Source organism: Hemicordylus capensis, chromosome 3 (assembly GCF_027244095.1).
Source record: "Hemicordylus capensis ecotype Gifberg chromosome 3, rHemCap1.1.pri, whole genome shotgun sequence".
NCBI lineage: Eukaryota > Metazoa > Chordata > Lepidosauria > Squamata > Cordylidae > Hemicordylus > Hemicordylus capensis.
The window spans coordinates 134,932,743-134,952,068 of NC_069659.1; the positions used below are offsets into that span (position 1 = coordinate 134,932,743).

The 19,326-nt window shown below is 43.7% G+C and overlaps 1 protein-coding gene and 1 long non-coding RNA gene across 3 annotated transcripts in view; one reads left to right on the forward strand and one right to left on the reverse strand.

Moving 5' to 3' along the window:
• Positions 1 to 4,476: 4,476 nt before the first annotated feature.
• On the reverse strand, positions 4,477 to 10,170 carry LOC128352445 (uncharacterized). The gene is made up of 3 exons (XR_008320419.1): positions 9,680 to 10,170; positions 5,439 to 5,527; positions 4,477 to 4,823 (listed from the first exon to the last, which is right to left on the reverse strand). It is a non-coding gene; the product is annotated as an uncharacterized LOC128352445 (long non-coding RNA).
• The window catches only part of TMEM182 (transmembrane protein 182), a 30,153-nt gene continuing 18,489 nt past the window's right edge, over positions 7,663 to 19,326 (forward strand). The window contains exons 1-3 of one of the 2 annotated variants that reach the window (XM_053313044.1): positions 7,663 to 8,029; positions 8,381 to 8,480; positions 13,487 to 13,585. In XM_053313044.1, coding sequence (XP_053169019.1) covers positions 7,889 to 8,029; positions 8,381 to 8,480; positions 13,487 to 13,585 — 340 coding nt within the window. In that variant the 5' untranslated portion in view covers positions 7,663 to 7,888. Of the gene's footprint in view, positions 8,083 to 8,380; positions 8,481 to 13,486; positions 13,586 to 19,326 lie in introns of both variants that reach the window. The other variant, XM_053313045.1, reaches the window with a different exon arrangement.

Here is a 19,326-nt window from a genome sequence, read left to right on the forward strand (position 1 = left end):
ATCGGGGCGGGGGGGGGGGAAGTAATCTAGAACTCCATTCTGGATTGCCAGTAACCCAGACTGAGAATGGGATAAAACCGAAACCTTTTGTAAAGATGACCCCATAACCCATTTTAGGGTCAATAACTCAGCTGACAAATACTTAACCCTCCAGGTAATCAAAAACCCTTCTTAACCCCCAGCTTGGGGACAACAAATGCAGCTGAGACCCTATCCCCTTGTTCAATTCAGGAGCCATCTGTACAGACTTTATACCAATCCTTTTCCTGAGATAGAGATTCCAGTGCACCAGTCTTAATTGTAAAAGAATTACTTATTTTAGAACCCTTCTGTGGGCGATTCCATGTTCAAACAGGAAAAGGCCAAAGCCCCCTCCCTTCGTTTATTCCCAACCCCAGAAGATACTGGGTCTGCCACAACTTTGCCCCATGTGTTGCGGGTAATTTTACATCATCTGGTCTACATGTACCTTCCAATTGGGATCATAGATAGAACCTGTTGGTCCGTTAGGATGTTTATGTAACCTGTTCCACACAGAAAAATCTAAGGCCAAGTGACATAGGTCCCCCAGTCATGCACCAACAAAACCCCAAATTATACTACAGTAGTAACAAAAGCTCCACTACAAAGGCTTTGTTCTGGATTACATCTAACTTCTGAAGGCTAGATCTATTCACCAATTTGTAGGCTGGCTGCTATGTTCTATAATTAGCTGAATCAGAATTCGGTACAGCAACAGGGTCTTCTTGTCTGCTCCCCAGGTACTCCCAAAGATTCCTTGCAACAACTATAATATAGGTTTATACCTATCAAGTATATAACCTAAATGTGGGGTCCAACTCAGTTTAGTGTAGAAGAGCAAACCCAAGAACTTAAATTGAGGAACCATACAAGGTCAACTGAGATACCTCTTCATAAAAATCATACCCACTGATTTAGAAGGGTAAAAACAGAAACCCCAGTTATACCCCCATGCCTCTACCTTTCTTAAAGCACCATTCATCTTCTTCAGAGCCCACTCTATTTTATTTATTGTTAAATTTATACCCCGCCTTTCATTAAGAAAATCTCAAGGAGGCTCACAATAAAATTTAAAAACATGATTATTAAAAAGACACAATAAATACTGAGCCAAAAAGTATAAAAACAAATCTGATAGAAAATAATAAATTAAAACACAAGCATAAAAACAGTACAAAATACAAGAGGCAGCAGCGGAGACAATCATATAAAAGCCTGGGTAAAAAGCCACAATTTGACATGCTTTCTAAAAACTGTGATGGAGACTGAGGAGTGGATACCCACTGGGAGAGCATTGCAGAGTCCGGGGTCAGCAACAGAGAAGGCCCTGTCCCGAGTGCACAACAACCTAGCCTCCCTCATTGTCGGCACCCGCAGCAGAGCCCCCTCAGATGACCTTGTCAAGCGGAGTATGAACGCTCTGTGTTCATGCTCTGAGTCCGGAGTGCATAGTCAGCATAAATGCTGACAGCAACACTCCTTGGGATTATCTCCAGAAGATCATTGATCATTATATTAATCAGGACTGGGCTTAACACACTACCTTGAGGAATGCCATTCTCTAAACCATAAAGGGTAGAGTATGTAAAACCAACACAGACTTTGATCCACCTATCTGTTAAGAAATCACATACCCATTGCTGGATCCTGCCCTAGATCCCCAAAGAAGGAAGCTTATATAATGGTCCCTCCTTCCACAACATATCAAGCTTTTTCTATGCCCAGGAACACAGCAACCAAATACTATGTCCCATAGAGGTCCTTCCACACATCTGTCTCCGAACAGAGAGCATGGTCTAAAAAGGGTATGGACTAAAGTACTTTGCCCTTTATGAAAACCACACTGAAATTCCAACAAGAGGTGATAATCATAACCTTACTCAAACATGACGTAAGTGCTATAGGCCTATACAACAAAGGATTTGTCATATCTTTGCCAGGTTTGCCTATTGGTACTACTACAGACTGCCAGATCAGATTATACCAGTGGTTCCCAAACTGGGAGCCTCCAGATGTTGCTGAACTACAGCTCTCATCAGCCCCAGCTACAATTTATTGTGGTGGGGATGATGGGATCTGTAGTGCAGCAACATCTGGAGGCTCCCAGTTTGGGAACCACTAGATTATACAACAACAAGATTAGTCCTACTGTTTTGTCTGGTAAATGGCATAAATTTTCATAGCTAAGACCATCCTCTCCAGGAGAGGAATTCCTGCCCGATTTTAAAGCAACAGCCAATTCCCACTGTGAAAAATCACAATTTAAGACATCTTTCAATGAATCAGTCCCTCCCTCCGAAATTTCCCTATGTTCAGAAATAAATTCCTCACAATATCTCAGAAAGGAACCAGGACAGTTATTCATACTACTGACTTGCTGAAACACAGTTGCTAGCACTTCTGCCTTTTCGAGCAGGATTTCACTGTATTACCATCCTCAAGATCCAGAGCTGGAAATTTTCATTTATTAGTCTGCATGCCTTCCATCCTTTCCTTTTAGCTTGTCTAAAAACCAAGGCAAGAGGAGTATCCTTTGATAACTTCACACAACAATTTTGCCAACTCTTTGTGCATTCTTTATTATCTTCAAAGGGTCAGATCAAGGAGAGGTGTAGGAGATATAAGGTCACCCAAGTCCTGAAGGGCATCCTCAGGCGGAAGAAGGTTCAAGGGATATAGGATCCTCTGGGACCTCACAGATTGCTTCCTCCTCTGCATCATCAGAGTGTGTCTCAGGGTCCGTTGCCTGGTGAGACCTCACAGACCAATGGCCATGAACCATGGATCATGACAACCTGCTTCTTCAGAGGGAGTGCATGTTCTAGCACATTGGTGTAGCCTCCACACAGCCAGAAGTGCTCACTTACAGTTATTGAAGGAGTGCCAGCAAGGACATGTGGCTGCAGCTGCTGAGCTAGTTCGCCAGCCTGGGCTGAGTGACAGCTCAATCAGGAACACTGAGGGAAGCAGATAGCAGCAGCAGCAAAGTCTGGAGACCAGCATTCAATTGTGACAGGAGCAGAGCTGCAGGAGATGACAGGGAGACCAAACTTGGGGGCTTGGAGATTGTTATGAAACCCAGATACTGGCTGGGTTCCAGAACAAGTTGGACTGAGCAGCTTATAAAGCTGAGGCTTGGCGAGCAGAGCCTTAACGAGTCATGGGTTGCAGCTGGGACTGCCTGTCTAGTGTAGCGCTCCTCACAAGGAGTCCCTTTTCCTTAATCACAAGTAGTCCTTGCCCCAAGTTCCTTTCTTGCAGCTAAGCTGGCACTTCACCTGTGTTCATTGAGGGCTTCACAGGCCTTCCTCTGGCGCTGTTAAATCGGAGAGGGTCCTGATCAGTGTCTACAGGGAGTCTCGGGGTAACTCCCCATGATGGTCCAGGTATATGGAGTTCTCCCTCTTGGGGGCTCTGGGATGTTCTTTCCCCTGGCCGCCTCTGGTTCTAGGGCCTCAAGAGGGGCATTGGAAGTGTCCCTGCTTCCTGGCTCAGGTGTCTCTGCCAGTGTTCTCTCTAATTTTTTTCATCTGCGTGCAGAATGAGTTTTGTTCTGGGTGGCAGTATCAAGGCAGTGTGTGTGCACATGCATTCAGAGTGAGGCCTTCGTGATTCAACCTGAGTGGGATCGAAAAGTAACTGAGCAGACATCAATAGATATGTGGGCGTGTGCAAATGCGCACGCCTTAGAGGGAACACTCTGCACTAGCTGGGGCTCCTGTGGGCAAGTCCGGGACTTCTGGTGGTCCTTACTCCCTCCTGATCCTGTCCAGGTTTGCTACTGAGACCCTCATCACAATTTTGTTCCCTAATGCTTCCTGATCGGATTCCGATCAGGAAGCATAGGATGGTGCAATAATGGCCGAGAAACTCCTCTGCCTCCCTGGGATCAGATGACATAGTGAGATGGAACTGGGTGGCATCTGCGTATTGCTGACACCAAACTCCAAATCTCTGGATGATTTCCCCCAGTGGATTCATGTAGGTGTTAAACAACAAGGGGGACAAAATGAAGCCTGGTGATACCTCACAGGCCAATGGCCATGGGACTTAGCAAGAGTCCCCCAGTAACACCTTCTGGATCCGACTCTCCAAGTAGGACTGGAACCAGTCCAAAGTGACCCAGTCAGCCTCAACTCAGAGAGGCAGACCAGAAGGATATCATGGTCAATAGTATCAAAAGCCACTGAAAGATGCAGCACAACCAACAGGAATGAACTCCCCCTGTCTAGTTCCTGGCATAGATTACCCACAAGGGCTACCAAGGCAGTTTCAGTCCCATAACCAGGTTGAAAACCAGATTGACATGGGTTCAGATACTATGTGTCTTCCAAGAACTTCTGTAGCTGGGCTGCCACCAATGCACAATCACCTTGACCAAAAAAGAATAGAAATCAGTTAAATCAGAGTTATTGAGAGAGGGCTTTTTCAATATAGGTCAAAATAGGTCCAAAGACCACCTTTTTTTTAGAGCAGGTGGAAACTTGCCCTCCCTCAATGGAGCATTAATAATAACCTCCAACCACCAAATTATCCCCTGCTTTGGCAACTTTTATTAGCCAAGAATGGCAAAGATCAAGAGTACACAATGATGCCTGCATGCTAACAAGGATCTTGTCCACATCATCAAGCTTCACAAGCCGAAAGGTATCCAGGATGACTGGACAAGATAAGGTATGAGGCAACTTGCTGGACAATGCATAATTCTTGGAGTCCAAGGCTGTATATATACAAGCGACTTTATCCGCAAAGTTTTGAGCAAACTCGCCACAGCCGGCTCTTGAGGACTCTTCTCCAAAAACCTGGGGAAAAGAATGTAACAAAGCTCTAGTCACTCGAACAGCTCGGCTGACCTACACTGTGCAGATGCAATGGTGGCAGAAAAGTGAGCTTTCTTTGCTGTCTTCACTGCTATGGAGTAGTCCCTAAAATGGGCTCTAGCCTGTGTTCAGCTAGAGTATTAGTCACAATACTCATACTGTGTCACAGGTTTCGTATTAGTCACAAGTCTTGAATTAGCTAGACTCGTGAGTCATAAGTCTTCCTCCAACAACGCTCTAGTCTTCGTCCAAACTGCTTCATAACCCTAAGTTCTCCAGAAAATCAGGGAGCTGATCGGACTCCACTAAGCTGGAAGGGACGCTTAGGAGCAACTATATATACTGCCCAGGTTGTCTCTTCATATCAGAGACCATCCAGAACCTTGACAGAGTCACTAGTTCTGGCAATGAAAGCTCCCCCAGAGCTGTCTGGAATCCTAATGGATTGATAAGCCTCCAGGTGTAGACCGTCTTAATGGGTCCCCCACCCCTGTGAATGGAGTGAAGGGGCCCTTATGAGTCCATCTGAAGTTTTTCAGAACCAAACTCTGACAGAACAGAGTTCCACTGCTACTTAGAATGTTAGTCTATCTTCACCTGAGTTTCCATCATTCTTCAGTACCAAGGTATTCCAGGATTTGCCTCACAGGAATCCTTCTACTGTCAAGTATGCAGAATGTCCATAGCTGGGGGAGAGAATAAAAAAGTACACTGGTGCTGATTTTTACAAATACAATAAATAAATAGTAGACAGTCAATTCAAAAAGTTTGATTAAGATGCAGGATATATTTCTGACTACTATAACTGTCTTTATTCGAGTCTTCCTATCACAATAACTGTCAAAATGGTGAGGAAATGGACATCCTCACCTCAGCCTTCTCATAAACAGATACTGTTAAATCACCCCTATTGATTGCTCTCCCTTGAACACTAACCAGTTTCGAGTAACTGACTACATCCTGCATATATAAGATTAATCATTGCTAAATTTTAGCAGTTGTCAATACAGTACTATCGGGCATATCCAAATTGCTATTATTTAACATTATATCAAAATGCTAGTGAATAACTTTTTAAAAGTTGTGTTCAGTGGTATATAAAATATTGGCGATGGCTATTAAATGCCCTAATGATCTGAAGTTGTAAACCAGAAATAAATGTAAATCACAGCTACATCTTATGACAAATTACTCATTTGGGGGTCTTGGTCTTCCATGATTTGCAATGAAGAAATCCAAGAATGTGTCCCATCTGCTGCAATAAATTTCAGTAGGCGTCTCAATAAATGAGCATAAGAACTTTATTTCAAAATTTATATCACTTTAAAGTACTTGGTGCATCTGAATGATGGAGATTTTTTCTCCCTTTCCTTCTTTAAGACCAGTTGTGGGCCATTATTTGAAGGTACAAGGTACACTGGAGCAACCAAGTAAGGGCATGGATCAAGCCAGACCATATTTTATGTTTGAGACAATAATGCTCTGATTTTTAAAACACTGTAATAAGCATAATAAGAATAATTCTATGTGGTATGGCTAAAATAGAGCTATCCTCAGTTTCTGCAGCAAACCTGAATTGCCACAAGAAAACAATGCGGGGGCTCTCCAAATCACATTTTCTCCTCTTCATCGAAATTAAATAGCCAAGTAAATCAGCACTGAGAAAATATCAGGAAGGAACTAGTCTATTCCAAAGCTCATTTGGTGTCATAATTTTAAATATATAGTGATAGCCATTCAGGGATAGGAACAGGAAGCCCTTTCCCAAAATGCTAGCCCAGTGTGCTTCTGCCTCTCCCTCTAAGTATTTGTGGACTTTCTTCATCAAATTTGCCTCCAGATACACCATAGTGCAACCCTATCCGTGGTTTACTTGGAACTCAGTCCCATTAGCTGATATTCTGACTAAATTTACCAAAGGAAGTCCTACTGAAATTTAGCAGTTCTTGAGAATAACCCTTGAGTACTTACTGTTGAGAAAATCAGTCTGGATGTCAGCCATGACATTCAATATTTGTCATATTCATACCACAGTGCACAGAACCTGGCGGCCACTGAAAATCTCCTGCCCTAAATTTAAGGATTGTTGATGTGTGTGAGGATTAAGAAAATTGTTGACGTGTGTGAAGACAAAATTCCAGTACTTTTGCCTTCTAATGGAGGTGACTTGGTCTGCTCTTTTCTGAACAATGATCTGCTTTTATGAGGTATGCTTCATTATGTGCTTTGGGACTAGATGTTTACTACTTCATCAGTACAGAACTTTAGCTTTCAGCTTGTTGGTCCAGTGTTGTAACACTTTTGATATTCTGGTGAATGTGCAATTCACTCAGTCATTTGCTCACTCAGTAAGGGTTTTCTTTTACTACTACTACTATTACTATTACTACTACTACTACCACAATTACTACTGCAACTCGCTCTCTCTATATATCATTTTTATCCTCTGTGATAAGTTTCCAGTGTGGCTTATATATTTTTGAGTCTCAATCTGGCAGTGTGCTTTGTGTGTTTGTTTGTCTGTGACGGAGAGTGAGCATTCCTTGCCTGCTTATGGGGAGGAGATACATTGATTACAGGGTGTACATGCTGGAAGTGCTTGCCCTCGCTGGATATTGAAACCCAACCTGTGCTGCATAACAAGGGCACAGTAACTTCATCCCCCTGCCACGTCGGCTGATGCACCAAGTGCAACAATATTTCAAGTCAATACCCAGCTAAGGGAAGGTCAGCTATTTTTGGCTGGCCACGCCTAGCTAAGGGAAATACTGTAAAGTTCTTCCATGGAGTGTTCTGAAATTGTACTCCTTGTCCATCTGCTAGGTTGAAGTCACTTTAATGAAACACAAACCAACCCACAGAACGGGTGGAAAGACCCACTAAGAAAGATTAAAAAAAAACCTTCAAAAACTATTAGTCTTTCTTTTTTTTTACAAGAGCACTTCCTGTCCAATGGTTTAACTCTTTATTATTTTTTTTAAAGCTTCCCCCCTAATATTTTAAAATCTATAGAGTGATTATAAATATACTTTTTAAAAAAATCAGCAATGAAATTGAGTGTTGGGATTTTTTTTGGAGGCTTCTTTGGAGCACTAGGAATTTTGTTCTTTTTGGTTGCCTTTGGAACGGACTATTGGCTTCTCGCTACAGAAGTTGAAAGGTGTTCAGAAGGCTTGAATGACACCACGGTTAGTATATATTTTCATTCCTCGGAATGACACCTTACAGTAATTTCACAAAGGTATTTATTTCTATTTCCTCTAAAAACATCTCTCATTGATAATTTTACATGAGCCTTTAACATCTAAATCCCATTAACTTTCAGGGGGTCATTTTCTTTGATTCTTGCATTGGTCATATATGTTATCTTCAGAATCATTAAATATCCCCCATGTTTTTATGGTCTTTCTTTCTTCAAAAAATCTGAATGAAAAATGCTGTGATTTGTTTGTTGTCTATAGAAGTCTACATTTACTGAGCAGGGTGAAATGCCTGTGTCCATGTAGATGCATTGTAAGGTGTGTGTTTATATTGTGCAGGAAGAGAAGGTTATTTTCCACCATGAAGGTTTTTTCTGGAGGTGCTGGTTCGATGGGAACGTAGATGAGCATGCTAACAGTATTTGGAAGTTCTGGTACAGTAAGTATCCTACATTCTATGTTCTTGTTTTTAGTTTGAATGGGTATTGATCTTCCTGATAGGTCTGCTTTGATATCGGCCTAAAGAGATCTATGTGCATGATGCTCTCAGTTTTTGAAGTTGTGGTATCCCTCCAGCAGATGTTCATTCATATGCATTAGGGGATCCAATAATACTAGCTTGACCTGTGCAGAGCATCTGCATGCTAATTAATGATTGCTCCCCATACCCTCTGCCACAGCCCCCCTCACCTGATCCGTACTCCTGCTCCTCCTCCACCATCCATTTACTCCATTCCCCTCACCCCTCTTGGTTGCGGCTGCAACTTTGCAGGCGCCTATTGGCCAAACTGCAACTCCCTATCCTCAGAGACCTCCCCACCCTCACCCGAGCCCCGCTCCTCCTCCTCCTCCTCACAGGAGCAGCAGCAGCAGCAGTGGTTGACTGGGTCCTTCCTCACTGCTATGGCTTCTTGTTCCCCTCAGGCTGCTGACAAGCCCAGGTCTTACCCCTTGTCTGCCTGCCTCCCTCTGTCAATGGCCTCACTAGCCCCAAACAGCAGCAGTGGTTAACTGGACAAGCATGTGATCTGATGCTCTCCGGGAATTCCACAATGCACCATGCAACACACACACAGTGCACTGGGGGATTCGCCTGAGAGATGGGCTCTCTGGGTGCTTCCAAGACTGTGCTTGCAGGTAGCTGGGGTTTTAATTAATAAATAAAATAAGGAAACTTGATGCAACCATCCAGGCTCAGCAATGTTGTTGTTGTTGTTAGTAATAGTAATAATAATAATAATAATAATTCAATTTCTATACCGCCCTTCCAAAAATGGCTCAGGGCGGTTTACAAAGAGAAATAAAACAAATAAGATGGCTCCCTGTCCCCAAAGGGCTCACATTCTAAAAAGAAACATAAGACACACACCAGCAACAGTCACTGGAAGTACTGTGCTGGGGGTGGATATGGCCAGTTACTCTCCCCCGCTAAATAAAGAGAATCACCATGTTAAAAGGTGCCTCTTTGCCCAGTTAGCAGAGGTATGCACTTAATAGCAACACAGAAAAAAAAATACTAGTGTTCTTAACATTTTTTTCATATAAAATGAGAGTAGCTTTGTTACCAGAGAGAGCCTCTCAAATTTCTTTCACTTTCTTTTAACTGGTAAAACAAGAGGAGATGATAAAAAGTAATACCTCATTGGCTTCTGATGAACTTTCATTAATTAGAAACTTGGGTATGGCTTGATTCGGACCCTTCATTTGAATGTTGTGAATGTGACCTCTTCTCCCACTGCATGCTTTCACCTCACACACTCCACAGTGCAAAACTAAAGAGTCTATATTGCAATGAGCTTTCAAAGCATTATCATACATTTTAGACAACTAACAGAACTCCTTTCCCCATTCTTCATGATATTTTTGCATTCTCCTGCCTTTTTTGCTGGAGGTTGGGTGGAAGATGACAGACAGTTAGACTGCTCAACTCCAGGGAGAGACGTTTGCAGAATGGGCCACACCTCCACGGGCTTGGCTTCTCTCTGCTCTACAAGGCTCAGTCTCCTCCTATTGCCTGCAGGGGCAAAGGTGAACTTTTGGCTCCAGAAACAAGCTTCATCTTGGGAGTTGTAGTACCAGAGTGTAATCTGCTATCCAGGCTGCAGGGCTGAAGAAGACTGCTTTCTAGAGGCCTGCATCATGAAGCCAGCCTCTTCATTGTGTATTCACTGCAGTCAGTGACTGGCCTACCTCAGAGTGCTGAAAATATAGAACAAGCTACATTCTTTATTAAGTTGATAAAGAACAGGTGCATGTTAATGTTGAATAAAAAACTGTTTTTAAAAAAATAAAGAACGAGTGGCAAGCCTACCAATACCAGCACATTTGCTTCATCTGCTTGTGTCTATGAACACAATATCTGCGACATATGTTTGGAACCCCAGAACTGGAGCATCAAAATGTGCTAGTGCAGTTTTGTAAATGCTTAGCAAGAGCTTACACTGTTCTATAATAGGTTCTTCAATACTTCTCATGTTTCAGGTTGTGCAAGAGATTGTGCAAGTTCATGCTCAAGTTTCACTTTTCTCATGCAATACTTTAGCACGAGATGTAAAACAGCCCTTCCACAAGCAGAAAATGCCTTCCACATGTGGAAGGGCATCTTTGAGTCGAATGTATACATTCTAGTTGACTTGTTTTCTGTTACCTTCCTTCCTTCTTAATTCTATGAGTAAGATTGTAAGCCCACAGGTAGTGGTGTGCACGAAATCGCAGAGCTGTGGTTCGATGCGGGGGGGGGCACTTTAAGGGCGGGGGAGGGTGCCTGGCGGCGGGTGCACGCACAGTGAATACTTCGCATTTCTGGGCAACAATGGGGGAAGGGCGGGAGGGAGGTACACTGCTGCCCCATGGATTTTGGAAAAAAATGGAGTGCCGGCGGAGGAAAAGCGGCAGGAGGGATAAGTGCACCCTCCCCTGCCTTTAAAGAGCCACACACTCTGGCATCAAACTGGCAGAACCGGTAAAGGGCCTCTGTCTGGACCGGTTCCGTGCACACCCTTACCCACAGGTAGGGCCTGTTTTATTGTAATATTGGTACATCACCTAATGTTTCCGAGTGCTTAAGCTAATAAAATGAATGGTATGCAGAAGAGAAGTGATTAAATTATGGCTGCTTGAAGTTGTTGGAACTTCATATATGACACCAGGGGACTTCACAAAAGTGAACAAAGTTAATAAGCAGTCATCTAGTGCATGTATGTTCTTGGGTTCACAAAAGGTCCCCAGCTTCTTCCCTGTTTCACCAGGAACTTTTACACACATGGCTTTTAACTCATATCTCCTCTGGAACAGAAGGTGCAAGTTGGATTTGCCCTGAAGTTGCAGTGGGCTATTGATACACGCTTCTGGCTTTCCCTGAATTAGGGCTGCACATTCTAGCTTAGCTTTAAAAATCCTCTATTTGCAGCAGCTTTTTCTGAAAAAGAAAGAAAGAGATTTCTGGTATGCCCCGATGCTTCTCCACGGTGCGTGCAGGGGCCATTGGCAATAAATCGGCTTTTTTCAAAACTTGCTCTTCCATGATTTATTTTTAAAATATTTGCTGGGTGGATTTACGGAATGCCAATAGTCTGCATTGGGGGCTGCCTGGCAACTTGTCTCACAGCTGTCAAAAGGGCAGTTTGACAGCTGTGTCCCTTATTGTCTGCTTTCCTGACTATGGCTAACTTTGCTTGGGAAGAATCCAAGTTGTTCTTGAAATGGGCTAAACACAGAGCCTCTGTAATGCCCTTTCAGCATCTGTAATCAGAGAAATATAGCAAAGGGTTTGGGACACTGGAAGTACTGCTTGCTGTGTACTTCTTCAAGGCTGCCTTCCTTCCCCCTCCCCCAGCAAGCCGGCTGGAAACGGAAGGCTGGAGGGCAGAGAAACTACCTGTGATCAGTCATGCAGCTTTGGCAGTGTTTGTTTACTTAGGATGGAGTGCGGGCAAAATAGAGCCAGCCACACATGCTTTTGCTGGTGATGGGGAGGCAGTGTTGTGGTGCAGGGAACACAACTTTCGCAGGTAGGCTTTGGGCAGGGGGGATCACGTCTGCTTCTGGCTGTGTTAAAAAAGTTGGGTGAACCTAGAAAATCCATTCCAGGCTGGGCCCAGAGAACAGTGTTGGCAAGTGGTGGTGATGGTGGGGACCCTTATAAAGAAAGGATTGGTGCAAGGTTCGTTGGGGGGTGCTAATAGAGGGGGCGGCTTTTCACCATGTATTGGAAACTCAGAGGTTAGTTTTCATAAATGAGAGGTGCCAGAACTCAAGTCTGGGACTCAGTTGTGACCGCAACAGCACTCTGCACATGCTCAAAGTGGATTTTTTCCCTTGCTTCTCATAGTTTGGAATGGTTCTAAGTGGGTCCTAGTACTAATTAAGCCCTGTCGAAATGTGAATTGTCAAGAAGTCAATCTAGGCTAGGGTCTCCAACTTTTCATTAATTTTTGCAAGTCAAGAGAGGAAACTTTGGGATAATGCATGTGTTTGGTGGGGGAGGAATTGCTGAAAAATAGAGCCCATTGATTTTGTTCACACGAATAAATTATCCTAGAGGATCCCTCAGTTGTTATGCATGTCGTAAGGATAAAAATGACCCCCCAAAATTGAGAGTGGTTTTTACAAACACCCACGCAGATACATTCATTGGGATAATGCTTCGGGTTAAGTGTTCAGTTGTTTTGACTAGCCAATCTTGCAGAACGCCGACTATCAAACTAACAACCACAAAAAGGCCTCTCACCTCCTCCTCTGGGATGTGATTGGTTGCAGGAAAAACCCCAGAACAAGCTGTGGGAATACACATAGGAAAAAGATCCTCAGGGAATGCTGAGAGGACCTTTGTGAATGGTCCATTTAACCCCCCCCAAATTAAACAGTTGCGAATCTGCTGCGAAGCAGATTCTCTCTTCAGATACCCCCATGGCATGAAGCCATGTCTGGATAACTTCCAGGAGGCTGATGCTGATGGAAAAGGAAAAGCTGGGAAGGCCTTTCCATGGTGTGCCAGGCCCATATGTAGAGGGTTGCCAAATGTTGTAGGCTGACCTGGAGCAGGAGGGAATGGATGGCAGGAATGGAGATTACAAAAGGTTTGGGAGACTCAGTGATGGCAGGAAGTTAACTGGAGATGTTGGAGTGATTGGAAATAGGGGAATTTAGAATGAAGAAATTGTCTCTCTTGTGGCTCATGGCCATATGAACATTTTAGTAAGTGTATATGATGAACTTTGGACATTCTGAGCATCAGCACTGAATGGTTTTTTGTAACCTCCATGTACTTGCTTGTTTGTCTTAAACTTTCGAGTGATGAATGAAATGTCAGAAATAATTTACAAGACAATTTTAGAATTGGAACTTTGGAGACTGGACTTTAAAGGGCCAGCTCTGTGAACAGAAGAGTTGTAGATATATGTACATACAAAATGATAATGTTAAATGTATGTTGTTCTTTTTCAGCTAATCAGTCACCTTCAAAAAACTGCACCCACGCTTATCTCTCTCCATTTCCTTTCCTTCGTAATGGGCATAATTCAACTGCCTATGACTCGGCAATCAGTAAGTAGATTTTGTCCAATTCCATACTGTGTGGGTGAGCTCCTAAAGACGTCTGACTGGCTACTGTTGGAAACAGAATGCTTGCTCATGGTCTGGTCTATCAAGGCAGTTCTGATGCATGTGTTGTACCTGTTGATTTTTTCAGTGAAATTATTGGGGATATTTAAAAGTTCAATCCACCATTATGAGTGACTTTTGACATTTCACACTGTACAGTGACAGTTTAGTATTGAGTATAACACAAGAATTGCACACAAGAACACAAGAATCAGATAAAATGTCCATTATGCCCAGCACTGTAAACACAAATGTTGTAACCTTTGTCTATTGATTTATTTTTAATTTCTCTCGCTCTTTGATTTCAGTGAGACCAGGAAAGAGTCTAAATACTATCTCTTCTTCTGAACCTGTACAGGGTTCCTGTTTCTGCAGGTTTTATTACTTAAAAGGTGCTTCATACAGCACCATAACAAGAGGGCAACATCTCAATCCATGAGATTACTTCTAACCTATATGGGTGTATGCAAATTTATTAGGTATTAGATGCTTGATGTGCTTTGAACTCGAATGAGTTCTGCAGGGGAAAAGCTTTAAAAAGTAAACCTACAAGCATGCTGAGAGTTACCATAAAAGACTTAACACATTTATGGTGAATGTGAACATGAAACGGTGCAGAATACATTTAAGAACACGATCACCTTAAATAATTATAATGGACCTGATGGGCCTCCCCGCTGGCCATGGGCGGGCCCAAGTACTCACCCAGTTAGGGGGCCAAGAAGATGGAGGCAATACAGCCCCTGGGTACAAGCAGAGTCAGCTGGGACCCTACACAGTTGCCAGGGAGAGCCAGCATGGCCCTACTGGTTGCCTCCTTGTGGCAAAGAGGAAAAGGCAGGCAACAGCAGCTGGCAAGACAGGCAACAGCTGGAGGGAGGATGCAATGGAGAGGGTGGAATCAGGAGAGGGTGGGATTGCCCTGATTGCAGGGCTTTATTTAAGGCTTGGATGGCCAGGGATGAGGAGGTCTGGAGAAATGGGAATGACTTGGACCTAGTGTTTCCTGGTGAGGAGCAGTCTGACCCTTCTCTCTGACAGCTGGTAGAGGAAAAGAGGTGGCAATTAACCCCCTCCCCAGCACTCCTGAGGCCACTTCCACAGCCTATGAACAGGATCAGAGGAAGGGAAGCGGCTGGAGACTGTGATCCCAAGCCAGTGCGTGACAGGACCAAGATATTTAAAGGATGCATTCAAAATACACTATGGTTGTTCACACGACCAAATACGCTGGCAGCGGGAGGGCTGGCCCACACGATCAAAATGATTTTGAAGGCTCAGCTGCTTGCGTGGCACATGAACCACACCACAGCAAGCAGCAGAGCAGAGAGGAAGTCTTCTGTCATCCCTCAATGCACTGTGCCAGAGAGGGATTCCCCCTCAGTTGGGCTCTCTTGCTGCCTGGCTCTGTGTGTGCGTGAGCTGCCTGCAGCCTGCGCGCACCCACCCACACACACACACGGCGGGGTACCTGGGTAGAAGGGTGTGATCACACCCTTCTATCTTGCTGATAGCCCGAGGTAAAACCTTGGGCTCCCCAGCAGGATTGGCCTCGAACCCAGCCCTTCAGACTAGCAGCCTTACCCCAGTAGGGCTGCGCAAGCCAAGGCAGGTCTGCTCGTGTGCATAGCCTTTCTCAAATGTCAGCTCTCTCAGTGTAATGCCACCATTGGCATTGTGTATCTCTCTGAGTGTGGTGGGGTTGGGGGTGCTGCAAGGGAGTGGGAAACAGGGTTGTGTCCTGGTGCAGTGTTGTCTGCACTGACTGGCAGCTGCTCTCCAGGGCTTCAGAAATAGGTCTTCCCCAGGGCTTCCTGGAGATGCCAGGGGGGGTGAGCCTGGGGTCTTCTGCGTGCAAGGCAGGTGCTGTACCTTTCATTTGCCAAGGTCTAGAATGAAAATCTATCATGGTAGATGTATATCATCCAAGTTTTCTTGATAGTTTTTTCACATATTATCACTTTCTTATTTTTAACCAGATATATTTACTTGGTTATATTGGCTGATATCCTCACTAATGGAGCATGGGGGCTCCTAACATCAGCACTGTGTACACTAGCCCCTGTGATGCTCTGCCACATTTCCAAGGGTGGGCAGCCATGCACTCTGGCGCAAGGGCCCAAGTACTTTCTGGAGCTCACCTGTGCTCCAGAAGTGCTCTGTTAGACAAGGAACACAACACTCTGAGGATCAAGTCACATGTTTCCTGTCTACAGGAGCATTTGCAGAATGCAGGTGAGTTCCAGAAAGTAGGGATGTGCATAAATGGTTTTGTGCCTTGGGAAGGGCAGGGCGGCGGAGGAGCAGGTAAGGACCTGCGTGCCTCATTCCTAATGCGATCACTTGCCCCCGCCAAAACATTTTGGATGTAGCTAGCCACCCACATTGTTTTGGTACCTGACTAATGAGGAGCCAAAACAATTCGGGCACATCCCTACCAGGAAGTATCTGCATTCTTGTACAAGAGGGTAAGATTGCCCACGCTTTAATAAATCTAATTTTCCTTGTGGAATGAGAAAAAAAATAGGTCTTCATATGCTGTGCAACGTGACAGAGGTGGTGACAGAGCTGCTTGTGGTGCTGAGGTTCCAGACTATTCTGCTCATTCTAACTGTTGTGCAGTTGTATGTTGCAGTGCTACTTCCATTATTCCTGAGGGAAACCTGCAATTTTACTATGGTTAGTAGGAGTGGAACTGTAGCATAGGCTACAGTTTTTTTAGAGCCTTGCAGCAGAATGGGAAGCTTTGTTACCACCTCTGTTACACTGTGCTGCGTGCGAGCCAGTAAATTACAGATGGCACTGAAGATTTCCCAAGAGAAAGTTTGTATCTATTCCAGGACTTTAATAATTAAAATATAATTGCATTATCTTTGATCTCAATAGAGACTTCTCTCATAAAATTTTTAACTGGAATTTAGCTATATATTTTCTCCCCCAAGGATTATCCTAGTCTGACCTGTTCTGATCCAAGCATTGCCAAAATCCAGATTATTGCTGTGCCATCACTAAGATTTTTGACAATCTTTCCTTTCCTCTGAAGCCCACTGTGCATCATTAAAATATTCCAAAGATTGCGTGATGTCAGGAACATATTATCATGACACATAGGGGCTCCAGAGGGAAGGGAGATTCAAAAATTGCCCCTTCTCCTGTGATAGTGCAGCAGTAGTCTGGATCTCAACACTGCTGTGTGAGCATAGTGTGGACATTAGCCCCAAGTACAAACATTCATTAACCTATTTGAAACAGCCTCACAGATCCAATAAAAAATATTATTTGCTAATATTGCAGGCTTACTAACAGATTCTTTATGGGCCAATACTATTGCTTAATTATTATTTTAAGATTTGCACTACAACTACATTCAAATAGTGTTTATATTTAAAATTGCTGTTTGCCAATGACCATTAAATATGCAAAGTTGTAACCTTTATTTTCAGCCACCACCAGTGAGAGGGGTTTTGCAGAGGAATGAGATCATTGCTCTAGGAATGAATAGGGTATGCTGAAATCTTTCTGTAGGATGTTATTAATGCTTGTCTTCGGGGACTGGTGTTATCCTTCAAGAATACCGTTCTGTGTCCTCACCGTACTCATTTCCCAGTGGTGTTTCTAATTTCTAATGACATAAATATGCAGTAAAAGTATTTGTCACCCTTCTGTGCAGTGCGTGTGCTCTGCAGATTATACATGTTCTAAATCTTAAGTACATAACATTTCTCAGCGTATTTGTCACTTGGCATTCCGCTTCTTTTTAGAATATTTCCTGCTACATCCCTTGATTCTAGCTGCAGAGGTAAAAAGCAACACATTTAAAAGTTCTTTTCAGAACTGGACATAAATCAAGGGCTAGGGTTTTATATCCCAATCCTATACATGTCTGCTGGGAAGTAAGCCCCACTGAGTTTAAATGGTGCTTATTCTCAAATAAATATATATAGGATTACAGTCTTGATGCACAGTCCTGTGCATGTTTACACAGAAGCAAGCCCCACTGTGTTCAGTGTTGGTTACTCCCAAGTAAAGGTGTCCACTGGGTGGGGGGGATGTTTCTTCTGTTTATTTAGTATTCTGTGTAGTAATATTTTTGTGATGGTGCATAATTCTTAATCTATTTCATGCTATGCACCTCACTGCTGCAAGCCAGTTAATTCATAAAAGGTCTGAAGACGCTGTAAGTTGTAACCCTCTTCTGACATTACATTGTACATGTGTTCAGGTGTCCTGTACATGTTTTTGTGTGGATGATTGTATGTACAGTCAATTTTAAAAGTGAACCCGGTGCAAGCTTCCTAAAAGGCAGGATACGGTTAAGAAGTGTACTGCTGTATGTAAACTCAACTTAACTGGTGGGCATGCATACAGACCTGTATGCGTATACACTGATTGGCTGACATCCCAGACTAATGCTGTGCTAGTGCAATGAAAATGTTGCAGACATGCAAGGACACGGAGCCGTGCAGATGCTCAGAGTCACTCAATCTCTTGTGCTCTCGTTGCACTTGCACTTGAATGACACGGATAGCAGAGCAGGGGCTGACTTCCAACTCATGGTGCACGGGCATGAGAGAAGTTGTGCACACTTAATACGTTTGTGGAGCTGCACAGAGTTGCTCTGCTCTGCGATGTTGTGCAACTGCTAGTTGAAGACCATCCCCAGAACATATACAAGGTTGAGCTACAAGGTTGCACAATGCACTACACAACTTGTTAACATCTTCCACTAGTGCAAGGACTGGTCTGGAACATAACTTCCTTACTTTGTGCAACATCCTCGTGCTAGTGCAACAGCATTGTGCTAGTACCACACTGGTCTGGAACACAAGCTCCCGACTTAGCAGAAGTGGCTCATGCGAAATATTTGGCCAATCACAGCATTAGTCTAGACATCGGCTGTTACTTGTGTCTTGAACATATGTAAACAGGCTTATGAGTACTTATAAACAAGAACATAAAATCAAAAAAGGACTAATGCAAAATCATGTTCTAATTGCTGCATTGGGGAAGATGTATTTGATAAGATGTTCTTCAGAAAAAAATAACTACGGCAGAGTGAGCCTTTACTGCTCCTGCTTTCAGCATGTAGTATGATAAATAAGATCAGCTGCGGTGGTGCAGCAGTGGGGAAGCAGCTTGCCTAGGGAGCAAGAGGCTGTTAGTTTGAATCCCTGCTGGTGTGCTTCCTAGACTGTGCCTAGTAAATATATATTTGTAGTCACCTATCTCGGGCAGCAGCAATATAGGAAGGTGCTGGAGGCAGATTCTTACTTCAGTGACAGCGGTAAAGGCATCATCTCATACTGCACAGGAGATGGCAATGGTAAACCACTCCTGTATTCTACCAAAGAAACCACATGGCTCTGTGGTCGCCAGAGTCGATGCTGACTCGACGGCACAATCTTTTCTTTATGATAAATAAGAAGTGTGCTGAATATGGTGAGGTTATTGGACATGACTATCCTGACTTGAAGGCATTGCTGATATTACCAGAATTATGTGGGGTAGCCTTTCCTGGACTGTACTACTTTACTTCAGCATGCTTGAATTCTTTCCCACAAAACAACAACAACAACAAAAATCCACCTATGAACATTGGGATTGTAGCCCAAGTTGTTCTGCAAACAACCTTCGTGCAAGGGTGGAGGTGTGATTTTCACCAATTCCCCCCTCCTTCTGTGGCC